The sequence below is a fragment of the Taeniopygia guttata genome, chromosome Z, assembly GCF_048771995.1.
Source record: "Taeniopygia guttata chromosome Z, bTaeGut7.mat, whole genome shotgun sequence".
Lineage (NCBI taxonomy): Eukaryota > Metazoa > Chordata > Aves > Passeriformes > Estrildidae > Taeniopygia > Taeniopygia guttata.
Genome location: NC_133063.1, coordinates 64,675,632 through 64,692,308, shown reverse-complemented (window position 1 = coordinate 64,692,308; position 16,677 = coordinate 64,675,632). Strand labels below are relative to the sequence as shown.

Here is a 16,677-nt window from a genome sequence, read left to right as displayed (position 1 = left end):
TTTCTAGAAGAATGCATGTTCTTTTTAGAGGAGTGCATGATGTTTTGAAAGAAAAAATGCGTGTCCTGGATTGGGCAGTGGTGGGGTGACACTTTTTACCCAAGGTAAGAGAACAGCTGGAAGTAGTCAGAATACAGAATCACAGAACCAATTAGGATGGAAAAGACCTAAACACTCCCGGGATCATTGACTCCAGCCTAAGACCTATGTGATTAAATTTGGCATTATTTCTCTTTTACCTTGGTCAGAACAAGTTACTGAGTGATACTTTAAGCCAGTTACAGATACTGATTCCTATACTCTCCGAATGTCACTGATATGAAGATATTCCAAATAAAAGGCATCTATTTGAAAACAAGCCTTCAGTGAATTGCAGAACAAGACCATATCTTTGTATTTGTGTCACTCTAACGCTTGTAATAGACATCCACTTTGTGACTGCTGGAGTTTGGAGAACAAGTTACAAGAATGTGGAAACAGTAACAATAACAGTAACAGTTGTGTGTAACAATTCACACAACTGTAGATTTGAACTCTCTGCTACTGGCAACACCATTAACTTTACTGAAAAAGGAAGGTAATATTTTTAGCTGTTAAAATCAGTACTTAATAATTTCTTTAAGCAGTGTTTTATATTTGGAGAATAAGTGCTCTATACCTGTCTGGAAATTCATAAATTGATGTGGGTAGTGGTGCATTCAGTGGCATCTATCCCCTAACTTCTGGACTGTAGGTTTCATAGATGTTCCAAGTTGTAACTAAGAGTTACTTCTCTGAAGTTTAGGAACTGTTAGAAGTGTAATTAAACTATACATGAATAATTATGTATGGATTCAATAGAAGTGGACCCTTGCAGCTGACAAATAAGTGACATGCTGACTTTTCTTTAAATTACTGAAAGCCTTGTTCCTGTTCTGCTATAGACTAGCTCTCTAACCTTTCTCTAGTGTTTGTCTCATCACAGCTGAAAGCTAAAACACACTGTGGCAAACACCATTTTTAAAATCTGTGTATGATGAAGCAGTATTTGTTTTACAACTGTTAATACCCTTTTTCATGAAAAAGGAAATGTAGTATTTTAGTTGCAAAATGAAACACATTTTGTCAGAGCTATATTCAATTAGAAAGTCTCTTTAATGCAACTATTGTATAACACATAGTTACAATTGCAGATCACATACTTCTGATCAGTAAGCAGTAATAAATGTTTAAGTCAGATGGGAATCTGAAATACATCACTGGACTGGGATCTTAAATGCTACTAAAGTTACAATCAAAGCTCAGCTTGGCTCAACTTGTCCAATATGCTTGTATTAAGGTAGTCAGACTCCTGTTAGAAGTTTAAAAACTCACATTTAATTGAAATTTAGATTAAAAAGAAGACATTAGGTACATCATTCATGCTAACAAATGTACATAGTGGTGAGTCAAGAACAGAAAAACAGTACCACAAATAAACCATGGCTCAAAACCTACTCTAGCTGGATCGCTGCAGCCGCACTTCTTATTCTGAGGAGCTGTGTATGCGTTGCTGCCATGCTCTGCTTTTGTTGGACTTGGCCCTTTCCTTGAGAAGTAGGCACCAGTGCCCATGGCTTTCAAGGAAGGCCTGAACTCCTCTCCATTTACCACTAGGATGTGGGAAACTTCTGGGGCAAGGGGGTAACAATGCAAAATGAAAATCATTTGGCTGGGAAAAAAAAAAATCTCAGAGTCCAGAGAACTTTATTGAGTAAAATAGATACAAAGGTAGACAACCCAGAAGTAGCTCAGTAGCAATGTTTTTTGCAGTGCTACATTACAAATAAAGCACACTAAGAAACCTTGCTGAGCTTTTTCAGCTTTTTGAGTGTTAATGGCAAGAGGTGGACACTGGAAGTGTGAAATCAGATTTGAATTCTGAGTAATTCAAATCAATCTAGAAGATATTTTTGTTAAATCTTCAAGCTGCTCTTTCTACTGTTGTACTGATCTTCAACATCAGTGATTTTACTGTGTTATGCTCTATCCACACCACCAAACTCCAGCCACTTCTTCCCTGGGAAGTCCCTTTTCCAATCACTTGCTTAAAAGCAAAAACTAAAAAAAAAAAAAAAAAAAAAAAAAACCAAAAAAAAACCACCAAAAAAACCCCAACAAAATAACCAAAAAAACCCATTCCTTGTATTGCACATCTCACACAAGTCTGTGTATATATATATATATATATATATTTAAATATGCTACAATTAAAAAAAAGGTCTATGGCACTTTATTGAATATAAGTTTAAGAAGTTGATGAAACCACAGATGTTTGAAGAAATCTTCAATACCACAAAACAAAGTTAAACTGAACCAATTGGCACACAGGTTTTAAAGAATCCACAGCAAATTCTCTAGATCCTATGCAGTGCATGTACATTAAGAAGCAGTTACACTCTACAGCCCGCTCATGAAATCAGTTATATTAGCTTTAAGCTGATTTTGCTTTTTTTCTTTCCCAAAGTGCCTTTGAAAGCTACTGCTGAGGTGAACTTCAGGAGCAATTTAAACAGCTGTGAAATTTAATGAGTGCACCCTGCACCTGAAAACCTCATCCAGGAAAAAAAAAAATACCATATATACCACCTGATCACTTGCTAGAAAAACAGAACCCTGAGAAAAGAAATTCTGATTATTTCTCCTCTGTATTTCTTCCTAGCCTGTCTTCTGTCTGTACTATGTGATGAACTTGGATATTCCTGCGAGTTAGTTAATTATGCTGTTGCAGAGCAAGCTGATAATATACCAGCAACAAGCAGAAAAGCTGTTCTTCTTGGTTACGAATGCAAACAAAAGCAAAATGTGCCACTGAAAATTTATTTAATACTTAAAAAACCAAACCCAAACAAAATGTACTATTGAAATTTTTTTAAGCATCATGTGGATCACAGCAGAATGAAGCTTGTGTGTTTTTTACTTCTCAACCATAGCAGAGTATACTCTCCCGACCTTTGTAAGGACTAACCTGACCTGATTCTGGCTAATCAAGTGCTTAAGCCAGTGCAGCATTTTTCACCCTAATACTGTGTCAAGACTTGTTGGCAGTGGTGACCTAGACTTTGGATTGCTACCCACCTAAGGCAGCTAAAGCCATACATCTGCTTAGTAATTAATTTTTAGCTGGTTTATATAGTACTCATACAACTGCTTACCCCCTCTTTTCCAACTGCAGCCCCCCCCGAGGGCAGAGCAGAGCTGGTGGCCCAGGTTCAGTGCATGCTCCAGAAGGGGCTCAGGAGGGATGCCTGGAGGAAGGCTTGCTGGGCCCCAGATACAAGCCCAGTGCATGTCCTTCAGGTGTGGGGGATGTGTATGGGCCAAAGCCAACGAGGCACACAGGTGTGGACAGGGTGTGTGGGCTCTGATTTTCACCATCAGGCACCACTTTGTGCTGGTAATTTTGCTTTATTAAAATCTTGATTTGTGCAGGCAGTTGGTCCCAGACAATAACTTTTGGAGGGGATTTAAATTCAATATGTAAAAGAACATGAGTTCTCTGTTTGTGGGTACCCAGGGCAAGGGGAATATCCCCCTGTCTGCCCTGGGGTGCTCTGACTCCCAGGAAAACACTGGCTTTGACCCTCGTTCGTGGAGAAAACTTCCAAAGCCTCAAGGTAAACTAGAAACCACAAAAGTGTGAAACAGATTGTAGAGAGTAGTGTAGTATATCACATGGGTGAGAAATTTAGGTTTTAGGATTTTTAGTATGTTGTAGATGGGTTCAAGATGGAGGATACAGAGTGTTGTCTCGAGTTTCTTTCTTCTCTCTTCTTCCACTTTCTTCCTGGATTTAGGTGGTATCTTGTAATTGGGTAGAAAAATCTGCATTGCGGGTCTTTAGGGGTCAGTTATTGGGTTAGGAAGGAAAATAATGTAGGTGTCACTTCTTAATTGGGTAGTTTAGTTTTTGATTAGACTTAAAAAGACCTTGCAGCATGATGTTGTTGGCCATTTTTGTGCTGTTTTCACACATGCAAGGTCTGGGCCCAGACAGTGTGCTGAAGTTTTGATAAGATAACAATAAACAGAAGCTGAAGACCGAAAAAGTCCAATGCGTCTCTTGTTCCTGACACAGAACTGCTCCAGGAGGGTCTCCTCTGCCGGGGAGCCCCCAGGGAGTTGCCCAACTTGGGACCCACAAACTCACACCTGCTTTGAAGTAGAAGATGGTGGATGTGGGTTGCAGGAGCAGGTGAATGCAAGAAGAGGCCAGGTTAAAACAATCCCTTTTTGAATACAGGCAGAAGTTGGCCTTGTTGCACTGCGTCTCAGAGGTTACCTGTGTGTCTGTCCAGCGCACAGGCTGCAGGTGCCACTGGCACAGAGGCGCAGGCTGGAGCTGCTCTGCGGCTGGTGGGCAGCAGGTGCAGGAAGGGGAGCCCAGCTCCGTGACCGTTCGCTGATCCTCCAGGCTGCCCCGGGCCTGCCGGCAGGGCTCTGGAACAGCTCCTGTCCTGTGAGGCACGTCAGCAGTGCCCCGAAAGCAGATACCTACCTGGACAGTAACAACAATTTTTTAATAACTAATGGCACATTTTAAGGGACTGACCAGGCAAAACCAGGAATCTCTGCTCTGTGTAATAGTGAAGCAACACTGTCACTAGATGATGTTAAACTACCAAGAAGTAAGAAAAGGAATCTAAAATTCACCTAGTATTTAATTAGAACTACTCAGATCAGTTATCCCCAATGCTCCTATGGCACAGTTGCATCATTCTTTTGTTTGTTAAAATACCTTACAAACTTGGTATCAGAAGTAGTTCTAGTAAGTGAGGCAACACCACAAATAACAAAATGAGCTGGCTTTGAGAAAAAAATGGCATTTGTGGCAAGGTCTGTTTAATTACTGCCGATGTAGCTGGAAAAAGCTCTACTACTACACACACACACACACACAAAAAAAAAAAAAAAAAAAAAAAAAGAAATCTTCCCAGCCACATATACCTGAAAAATTTAGATTTCAAAGATTTAGATTTCCTAAAGACTCATGTGCATCTGGGTCATGATACAGACTGATCTGTGGACTGGGAATGATATCTCACTGACAAGAGAAAAAGTACAATGTGGAATCCATAGTTGTAGTAGAGGCTGCAGCCCACATAAGGCTGGTGCTGTGGGGAGCTGTTATCTGCTTGAGATTTCAGAAACTTTAATAAAGTCTGTAGAAATATTTCAGTTTTATCTGAATCAGGAGAGCCAGTCTAACAACAACTTCTCTGTCTAGTCAGTGGAAACAATATTTACCTGCTAAGTAATAAGTTGCCACACCTTTGAGTTTCAAGAGAGAGAAACCTGTCAAGGATTTGACTTTCTAAATGCCTTAAGATTGGTGTAAATATCAGCTTTGCTGTCTCCAGCATAGAGTTAATACCCAAGAAGGCACTGTACTTCTAGGAAGTTCAGTACCAGAAAGCACCTCCATGAAAATGGTACCAAACCAGGGGATGGTGAAGAAATATTCACCAGTGAGGGGAGCCCTTGGAAACAAAGCCTCATTAAAATAGGCTTCTCTTTTGCTTAAGAAAAATAAATGTGCTGGCTTTTATTATTTTAAACCCAAATTCTTCGGAGTGACCAAGGTGGGTTAGGCAATCCAATCAATCAGAATTTTTCAGTTTTAACAACATTTCTGCTATATACATGTGATTACTCACATCCCCAGTTGGATTAATATATTCCACTGTTTCCTGATCACAGAATGAAACTAAAAATATCCCCAAGTATTTACATTCTGCTTTCTTGGGATCCTTTCTCTGATCCTCATCGCCCAGCAAAGAAGAAAGACCCTTTCAGTAGTTCAGGGCTGGAATGCATGGGGCTCAATCACACAAATGGTAAAAACAGGTAAATGGATCTGCTTGCCCAGTCAATGGAAAGCAGGTAACGATCCAGGTGCTGGTATTTTTTCCCACTGGAGTTAAAGGAGGCAGATAAGGTTTTTTCCTTCCTCTATTTCTTCTTGCACTTTGTCACTGGATGTGGCTATTTCAGCTTGCGCCGAGAAGACCGCACAGATGAATGTCAGAACAGTGCCGCCGATAGCTGTGTAGAAAGCCCAGCCCAAGGAGCAGTCTCCTAGTTTGTAAGCAGAAGCATAAGGTCCACAATAGCTTATCGCCTTCTGGCACCCCCAACCTGCAGGGTAAAGTATCAAGCCTAAGATAAGGAAGAGCCCTAGAAATAAAAACAGAAAGAAGGTTTACAAACAATCAGTCTAACACCAAATGCAGCACATCTAGAAATTGTTATTATGGTCACTAATACTCATGATTTACCATGATTAGGAGAAAACTGCCATCTCATCCATCCAATTGTCCTTTACTGATTGTTCCCTAGTATATGCCATGCAGTCTTTCAACTAAATTTGAAGCTATCCTGTGATTTATGTTGTGAAAGGCTTACTTTTTATGATAATGACCTAATTCCTTATTTTAATCTCTGTACTCCTCCTACATCCTTTCCTCTCACACATTATTGCTACAAATACAGACCATGCAAATTATTCAAGCATCTCCACCTACTACTTATGCTTGCACTTCTCAAAAGTGTAGGAATACTTGCATCCACTTTTGATTTTGTATTTAGCTAGCCCTCATTTAGCTTTATTTAGCCATTCACCATAAATGTGTTTGCCTCATTTCCTCTGGATTTTACCTACTTTGATTTTCTTGCCTGGAAAAAACAAACAAAAACCAACCCACCCCAAAACAAAACAACATACAAAAAAACCCCACCAAACCCACAAAAAACAGTTACACTTCTACTTTTTTGGCCACATTTGGACACAGCAGAAAGATAATACTGCCAGTTCACTAAGCTGCTCTCATAAGAGAGGGATTCTGGAGTCAGCCTCAAACAAACAGATTCAAGTACCCATAGCCAGTGCATCCGTAACCCTGGGATCCTCCAAACAATCGACTAACTACTTCAGAAGGAAAGCACCTTCCCAGTGATAGCAAGGGCAAAAACCTCAACTCCCCGTCTTGCTAAACACCCTCAACACTCTGGTGTGCCTCAGGCTGGAAGGGAAAGCCCAGACTAGTTGTTCTGCCCATGTGATTGTCTCTCGTATTCACAGGTTTCTCTATGAAGACCATCTAAGCAGTGAAGGACTTGATTAAGGAAATTGAAAGTCACATTAGCGTCCCTGCACATGTGTCTTTGCACAAAGAAAGGAGATTTAATCAAAATGTATAACATGCTAGTGGCTACACTGCTTTCTTATGGGCACTAAAAAAAAAAATCACAATGAATTGTACACATACCTCCCTCCTACAAGCAATGTAAGAAAGAGCTAAATTTAAGAACAGCTCACATTATCAAAATCTGCTTTCTGTTTACCTTAAAAATTTACTTAAAAGGAAATTATGAAAAACAGTTTTTGTTTAAATACAATCAGTTTAACCAGAAAATGAATATAGCTTTCCAGATCCCATAAATATCTCTGATTAACTTTTCCTGCACTTTAGAGCTCTTTATTTAACCTGGTATGCTCATGAAAACAGCTACTAAAAGTGCTGTCACCTTCTAGAAGTAGGCTAAAAGTTGTGCACTAAAACCAGTCTTTTTTTTCCTTCCTGTAACCAAGAGATTACAAAGAACAGGTTAAAGACTTCTTTGCATCTTCTACCATTCAGTTAGACTCCTCTGCAGTATGTTTGGGTTCTTTAATTGTTGGTTCAAAGAAATTCGGCCAGATGCATGAAATTTGCCTCACCAACAATGCAAAAACCATCATCCAACTGTCTAAAATTAATGTCTGTGAATGTCAGACATTTCACAAAAGAAAGTCCTTCCTCCAGCGTTTTTCTAATGATGACACAACACCATGGGCATGAATGACCTAAATGTCATTACTCTTTGGGGCGGCAAAATCCATTAGTGAGTGATATCCGTTCTCTGTGGAGGGATTTCATCACTGCTTACATTTAAGAACCAATGACAAATTTTATGCAGTATTTCCTGTCTGGTTGGCCAAATACATTAAGTATAAAGTATTGCTTTATCTTGGACAGACCTGGATAAGCTGTGCATTCATCCTGCTGAGCCCTGCAGCCATTTCAGACTAAACACCAGCAGCTCCTTCTCCTCTATTCATCACTAGTTTCCTGTTCTGCACAACCAGTATGACCAGCTGTGTATCTTTCTGACTGCACACTGGTACAGGCCAGTTGCTGCTCTCTCTAATTATCACAAGTCCTTTGGTAGGCAAAATTAAGAATTAAGAAGCTGGATCTGAAATGCCAGTGTAGCTGCTGCCAACATGGAAGTTTTTTAAGTTTACCACTCCATCACTCACAAACCCAGACAGTCCAACAGCAAACCCGGCTTATGGCTGAGTGTCACAAACAGGACCAAGAAGACACATCCATCACTTTTGATCAAAACTAGAGCACAGAGCAACTCCTGAAAGCGACTGGTTCCTGGAATGTATGCCCCAAGCTGAAAAGCCATTACCCAAAACTCAGGTTCTCAAAAGGCACAGCACTGCTGCCAAATGTAGTCATCAGGACTTTACTGACTTAGACCTTTTTTTCAAAAAGTATGGAAAATCCCTGGATATATAAATATAATAAATACTATAAAAAGCCACAATTTGATAAACTTCTATTTTCTCACAAATGAAAACAAAATTTGGAGGAAAGCCTTAACTACGTATGGATCTGAATAGTCAGAGTATGTACCTGATTTCAGACAGATAACTTTGTAACCCCTATACTGGACCAGCACAATAAAATAAAATAAAATTTTTAAAAAATTACTTTCACTACCAAACTTCCTTTTCTACTTCTCCATTTCAGTGCAGACATAAAGTGTCTCATGGGACTATTAGCATTATCTCTAATATTTATCACAATTTCTTATTTCATTAATAACTGGTTCCTGCTTGACAGAAAAAGTAAATAAAGATGATTCCATTAAGTCAATTCAAAATGCCCACAGGAGAAAGACACTCCTTTGGTTCACGCTAATAGCAAGTGGAGAGGCACAGGCCCCTCATCACATATTCAGCTCAAAGCTCCCATGTCCAGAGCAATGGCTGAGCTGTGGAGGGCCCTGTCCTGACTCTCCCAATCCACCCAGGAAGGAGTGTTCAATTAAAGAGGTGCTTTGCCTCCTGCTACCCAGTATCTCAGAAGAGACAGTCACAGACCCCGTCTCAATGACTCCTGCAGCTTGAACAAAAGAGGCAGATGATGCTCCACCATGCACTAGTAGTGCAAACCATTGCCTAAATTGCCTAGAACAGCAGACAGCAAACCAAAGCACTTAACCGCTCAACTACTTGCAGCCAGACATCCCTCAAAAAGAACCACTCCTTCTACTCCTGGAAACATGGATGCAAAGGGACAAGGAGAAAAGAATTATCTTCTGTTGACTGTTTGCCTTGAGACATATCTAGCAGAAGGACAGTAAATATTAATTATAGAGGGTTTTTTCTTAATAAATCAGTTTTTGTTCGTCCCTGTGTCTTTGAAGAGAAGCCAATACTCATGAAAAATAGTGAAAAAAATTGAGTGCTCTGTCTGAACAAGTTTTCTACAATGAATCTTTTCAGTTCTTTGTGCTGCTGTACAATAAATGATTTTTAATTCACAGCCAAATTACCTTGGAATTACTGCTGTTTGTTCACCCTGCTGGGAGGAACAAATCCACCCTGAAAACATTACAAGCTGTTTTCCACTGTGCTCATCTACAGGCTCACAGAGCTCATGCTTGCACAGTTCTAGATTTAACTCCCTCTCTGGGCACAGCCGCACTGCTGAAACTGCAGCTTCTGCCGTACACATACTCCTGTTCCTTCTTTTTAAGCAGCACAATCCCACTTCTTGAAATCAGTACAATAATTTTTCAAAATTTCATTTTTGTTAGTTGTTGTCAGTTCTCAGTTACCTCTTCTCTTAGGAATCCTCAAAACAGAGGTATGAAAGAATGCCACACAATGTTGCCAGATGCCTAGGAATTATAACAGAAAACTATTCAAACTACTTTTTTACCCGGAGACCTCACTGATAACTCTTTGGTGTAAGTTCTGTCAGCAGAGAACATATTTACAGCTTTCACTGAAAGCAGTTTGGCCACATAACCTTTTATTATCAGGCCGTAATTACTTGCTTTTGAAAAGATGCCTTTGTGAGATTTAGATTTTAATGTTGTTATTAGATTACTATATATCTCCTGATTACAGCAGCCTGTTAAACATCGGGCAGTCTTTACTTGAATGGTGCAAAAGCAACTCCTTTCTCCTAAAACACGAAACAAAAACCTTACACTACACTGAGAACATCAATATCAGTATACCAGACTGCATCACTGTGCAAAAATATTTCAGAAGACAGTTGATTAATACTTTTCCTATAAGAGAAGACTTTTTGTATTTGTGCACCAAGAACTTTTTCCCTTTTAAAGGACTGCAGCTGCAGCAAGGTATTATTGCTCTTCCTGGTTTTCTATACTGTAGCAATGCTGCAAGGTCAGCACTGTGGAAAACCAACAGACCAGCCTTTCATTGTGGGCGTTTTTTTGTCACATTTTGAGCTGGGATTCAGATCTGAGGAAAACCTTTCTTCTTGCTTGGAAGCAACCCTTGAGACAGGAGGTAGGGCAGAGGCTTGTTTAGCCAAATGAAGGCATGCTATTTAGTTTTGACAGTCTCCTGTGCAGCTGCTGTTGTGCCATATTAAACAAGAGCATATACTAACAAAGCCACTTTCCATTGCAAAGCCTGAAAACTATCTACTCATTTCCTAGTAAAATAGTAAAAAAAAGCTTTTAAATACTGCTGAAGAAACAGGAAATTAGGCAGCTGTGATCAATGAGGTTCCACTGCAACAGGGCACAACTGAGCAGTAACATTTTAAAAGAGAAAAAGAGAAAGGGTAAAAGGGTAAAAGCAGGGAGGGACTAGCTTTGCAGTGCAGTGCAGGTGGCCTGCATCCCCAGTGGCACTGATCCCAATTATTTTAATCTTCTGCAAAACCACAGGGATTAAGAATCAGTCCAGGGACACTGCATCAGGCAGGCACCCTGCTTTATTGCTCACATTTACACACATGTCAACATGCTACCTGAACATTTCATGTGTTTAATATCAGTACAAATGTACTAGCATAGCTTAAACCAAGAAGGCTTTCCTACATACAAAATTTTCCTGACAAACCCAGCAGGGATGCTACCAGGTTACCACTCATGCACTTTTGATCACTGCCCCCTGACAGACAGGTGAAGGGACAGCCTCCTACTTGGCAGCTGCACAACAGACACCTTCAGCCTGTGAAGTGATTCAGTAATACCATTTTAATCAGATGAGAGCTCAAGAGGTGGGCTCAGGCCTACTGACATGGAGCTTCTAGCAGTCCACACTGGCTGTAGGAAAAGCATGAGATGCTGACTGGAGCACTGCTTTCTGTACTCTCAGCACAGGGCCCCAGACCTGCCTCTGCAGTTGCTCTTCAGCCCCCTGGATGGCTGCCAGACCCACCAAATGCAAGCAGCTGACCACAGGCAAGTAGGTCTTTGTCCAGAAAGAAAGGGGAGATTTGCATGCCCTGGTGTCTTGGAAATGGCCTCTGGGCCACTCATAAACGCTGCATGAGAAACAAAAGAAAAACTCACAGCATTATGAAGATCAATGCTTTAAAAAAACCTACCTGGACACTACAGTTAGTGCAGGCTAACACAGCAGATGTGTTTTGGGGCATGTTGGAAGCATGCTGTTGAGAGGGGGAGGGTTGCCAACAGGCAGTGCACTGAGGCAGGTGCACACCTTCATACCTTCAGTCACTGCAGATGACTGCTCACATATATAGATTTCAGTGTACCTTGGATACCCTGAGACAGGAGAATTAGTAGTTTAATACTACAACCAGGTGATGGTCAAAACCTGCATGGATTTCTCTTTCCCTTTAGAATTGTCTCAGGGTACTATAAGGGCATGCACATACCAGAAGAAAAAATATTTCCCTAACCACTGCCTTCCCCAAGCTGAGGAAGAGGTTAAGGTCCCTACTCTCATGTTTCTTTTTCCACATATCATGCAAATTGTAGATACTTATTCATAACCTCTGATGACATTAGTGCTATTGCAATCAGGAAACAGAGATAGAAATACAGTGCAGGGGACTACTGATGGGACACTCAACCATTATGTTTTACTACCCCCCCAAAAAGCCACAAAATAACTCAGTTTATTAGCTCAATGTGAGGAATTTGGAGGTTGTTTATTATATTGGTATGATCTTACTGCTTAGACTTCTCTGAATTGAAGTGTGAGCCTGCAGACTGCTGTTTTTAAGAGAGGAGAGGGTAAATTCACCATTAGTTTTTAATAATTTTTATGTATGTGGTGAGAGTGCCCATTAGTTGGGAGAGAAGAGAACGTGTAGACTCCAAGTAAAATCGGTACCAAGCCTTGAAATGACACTGCTGCCTCTCTGCAGGCTGTCAGCCATATAAAGTCACCACACTTGGGTCTCCCATGTGGTGGCTGTCAACCCAAGCAATTAAGTCAAGATAAAGCAACTAATAGGGGAAAAGCCAAACGTTTACATTTTTTTAGCAGTACAGAGGTAAACAAAGATTCTCCACTCATCGGGCCATTGCTCAGGCACAGCCACCTCTCACATTTTACCTTAAAACCCAAAAAAGCACTGAGTGTTTTTACTCTAGGATGACCCAATAAAAGGCTCAGTCAATGCTCCTAAATGAGAAATTCAGTTGTGTGTGGTAAATTAAAGGAGGCTTCTGAATCAGGGAAGAAAGGCCATATTAAATATTCTGTTCTTGAAAGAAGCAGAGGCCAAGAGCTTGTCTATTTCCTACCACTCCTCATAACCTTTTCTACTGCTGTTCAACCAGTGAGTGCCATTGCCTCCAAACCACCAATCACTCATGCTGGATTAGCCGAAATGGAATGAAATATGACTATAGCTCAGTAAGGGAGGCCAAAACAACCACCTCCCTTAGCTTAAACAGAGGTAAAAGGGCTGCAGGTCACCTTTTTCATGGCCTTACATTTCCTCAATACTGACCCCATAGTACAAACAAAACTTTAGTTTGGGGGTGGGGGGGAGGAGCTGCAAAGGAACTAGGACTCAGCCTGAAGGAAAAGGCAAATGGAGATGCAGGAAAGGGAGAATTTCCTGTGGCTTCATGAGCTATTCAGCAGCAGAGTTCAGGACATCTGTACTGGGTAAGAAAGCACAGCTCAAATCCACTTATTTCCTCACCACCACATCAGGAACACTAAAGACAGCAGCTTAGCAAAAGTTAGCCCCTTTTCTTGAAAGAGCTCCTTTCATATTTTTTTTCTTATGTTTGAGTGAGAACACAGCATTTGCTAAGTTTAAATATTTTCCTTGTGTTTGCATTCTATATACAAATAGCAGCATCTGTCTTGGCTCTGAGGCCTAGAACCAAAAATCTGACAGAAACAGAGCCCTTGTGCCCTCCTGATATCCCCATGGCCTCTTGGGGTCACCAGCACTCTTTCCCACACCACCAGGGCAGGGCTGTAAAGAAGTGCTCAGCCTTCTACCTGTGTTAGTAGAGGTAAGAGACCTCACTGTACACATGTCCCACAGTAAATGTTGTTCAGTGGGTAGCATGGGAGCCTCTCTCACACTAAGCGCTGTTTGTTGGAAGAGATTTATGCTTGCCAAGATAATCAGCTGCCAAACTTGGTAGCTGAAAACTTGAATTTTTTTTTTTTTTCTACTAATTTTAATCTGCTGTATGTCCATGGGTTTTCAAGTGCCCGCCTTGATAGTGCAGGAGATGAGTCAACCACCAAATCAAACAAAACACTGAAATCTTAATTTTATTTCTTTGAAGTTACTAATGGTCTCCCTCAGGCTCAATAGCAATTTAGCACTTGAACTCAGTTTTCCTTCCCCAGCATATTCCAAGACAGCAATCCCCTCTGCTTGAACCTCCAGCAGCCAAGTGTGTATTAGATATCATGCTGGCATTGGGCCATATAGGTTACAGGAAGCACTATACCGCAGACAGTAAAAGCAGTTCAGACTGTCAGGATTTCCATCAGAAATCCCTCTCCCCTCCCTTTTTTCTTTCTTCCCACCCCAAGAATTCAGAATTCTGGCATCAGAAAAGAAAAACTGAGCTGAATCCAAAAAGGAAATATGCTTTTTGAAAAATGCATGCTCTGTGTTTTAGAAAGACAAACAAGAAGCTTCCTTGCCTTCAAGGGCAAAATCACTCTTGCTTTGCTCTCCTACTGCTTGGGCTCCCTGGCCGTGCAACAGCTTCCACTGCCTGCAGGCCACATCAGCTCACAAGGTGCTTTCTCCTTCTCCTTTGTCTCCTTCTCAGACAAAATAATGCCTTTGTACAGTGTGATGCCACCTATAAACAAATATCCTAAACTATGCTGCAACTACCATAACCTTTTCTGTTATGGTCTGAATATGAAAGAGCTCTAGATGCCCCTTCTACCACAGCTTGTGTCCCCTGCTTTTTCTCCCCTCTATGATGAAAGGCTTGGCTGACCTCCCACTTCCTCCTCAGTTTCCTCCTCCACAACTTCCACCGGCCTCCTTAACTTCCAGCAGCCAGGAGTCTGCAGTCACACACACCATGAGCCCACCATGTGTTGCTGGATTCTACTTCGCCCACCCCCACAATCAGCTCCAAATCCTCAACCCCTTCAGATGGCTCCTATCACACTCTGCTCAGGCCATCTTCCTAATCATCCAGCCTCCCAAAATGAAAATATTCAAGTAAGTATAACAGGCTGAACAATTTCTCAGCTCAAGAGATGTAAAACAAACTCTTTCAGCAGTGAAGACAGACTGTTATACACACAGCTGGTTTGAAACTGAATTTCACCTCTTCATTTTAGAAAGCTGCAGAGAAGCTTCTCTGCATTTGAGGGTAAAGTTGTACTCCTGGAACTGAACAATTGCCAAGGTCCTGCAGCACCTCCTGATGGAGGAATCCTCCAAGATACCAAGAAGGGAAAAGGAGAAGACATGGACAGTCATAGAGAGAAATAATGAAAAGGTCAGAAGAAAGAATGCAAAAGAGCTCTTGAGATACCTGAAAAGAGAAAGTACTGTGGAAGAGCTATCATTGCTTGGGACTGAGCAGGGATAACAGTCAGGGGCAAAAACAAATCTCTCAGACCCTGGAAAAGAAGCTGAGCCATTCCCTAGCAATGCTGGAGGAGAAACTTCTGGGGTGACAGAGAGAGGCCCAAAGCTGCAGACAGACTCAACTAAGTATCCAAGGGAACTTAATGCTCTCTGGCCTGCCTGTAGCAGCCTTTGAAAAGACAAACCTCTGCTTTGGCTGACTGGACATGTACCTTTTAACAATGCAATTGCCAATGGCAAGGCCAGCTAAGCCACATGGCAGCCTGAACAAACCAGAGACACTCCTTGGTGTGCACCTGAGACACAGCAAGTCTTCTGATAGATGCAACCCAATTTTTACATGCTTCTGTCAGCTAGGAGACAGTGGGCTGTGAACAGAAGAAGAGATGAGAAGGGGGTGACGCATGAGAGGCCTCCCAGATGAAGCCATCAGCATCCTGGAAAGATTTTAGAGAAGAGGAAGTATTTTATCCTCTTTTGGTAACTGTTTCTGGCCAGGCAGCCCTGCTCCAGCATGGTAAAACAGAAGTAAAAGAAACTGAATTCCCAAACCTATTAGCCTCCCTGACGTGTCAGCTCCATTTCCCCACTGCTCTCCCTAAAGCCTTTGCAGGCATATGATGTCAAGCTCTCCACAAAAAACCACAGGGGCTTGCTCAAGTTCTGTGGTTGATGTAATATTGGTGCAGCTAATTTAGCTTCCTCCCCTTGGTGTGCAGTCAGGGTGCTGCTGGTGCATTGTGGCTCAGCTGCAAGCCAGGCAGACACTGGCTGTGGGGAAGGGGTTGTGTCTGCCCAGCCATGGCAGAGGCCAAAACAGAAAGCCAAGTTGCTGATATGAACTTTATAAAGGAAACTATCAGAGATGAAAGCCAAACTTGGTTTAGCCTCTGTCCTAAGCTCTCCCCACACTCCTTGAGGCTAGGTTATGTTTATATGATATTATATTACTTAGCAACAAGGTGGAGTACACAAGCCCCAGTAAGACTTGTAAATACATATGCAACTACACTATAGACATACCAAGATATGTCAATACCGGATCAACAATTTACTTCCTATAGCCACATGATTACTGTGAAAATTTATTTTGAATTGATTCTTTTCAGTTAGCATGTAATAACATCCTTTCTCCTCCAGCCTCTGCATTTCAAGTAAAAGTAGAATACTTTCCCTAAACGGACATACAAATGAATCTCTGCCTGGTCTTCCTTCTGCTGGATAGTAATTATCTATCCAATTACATGTCTTCATTCTCTGTACTCTCTAATGCAAAGAAAAGGTGCTTATCCAGATTAAAGATCTTCAAACATCTCCAAAACCAGGTCTATTGATTACTGTTTCTACAGGCGCAGAATAAAAGGCACTGTAGTCTGAAAGTAAAGTGGTAAAAGTTCTTGCTCTATAATAAAGGAATTACAGGAGTTTAAACAACAGCCATATTTTCTTCCTTTATGGCCTTGTATTTCTCATTTTCTGCCACAAAAATAATAAAAGAATCCCTATAGTCCAGCTATCACAGAATCACAGAATAATGAGGTTG

The 16,677-nt window shown here is 41.2% G+C and overlaps 1 protein-coding gene across 4 annotated transcripts in view; it reads right to left on the bottom strand.

Moving 5' to 3' along the window:
* Nucleotides 1-1,115: 1,115 nt before the first annotated feature.
* The window catches only part of LHFPL2 (LHFPL tetraspan subfamily member 2), a 121,275-nt gene continuing 105,713 nt past the window's right edge, over nt 1,116-16,677 (bottom strand). For all 4 annotated transcript variants that reach the window (XM_002189393.7, XM_072922511.1, XM_030258617.4 and 1 more), the window contains one exon: nt 1,116-6,195. In XM_002189393.7, coding sequence (XP_002189429.1) covers nt 5,939-6,195 — 257 coding nt within the window. In that variant the 3' untranslated portion in view covers nt 1,116-5,938. The remainder of the gene's footprint in view (nt 6,196-16,677) is intronic.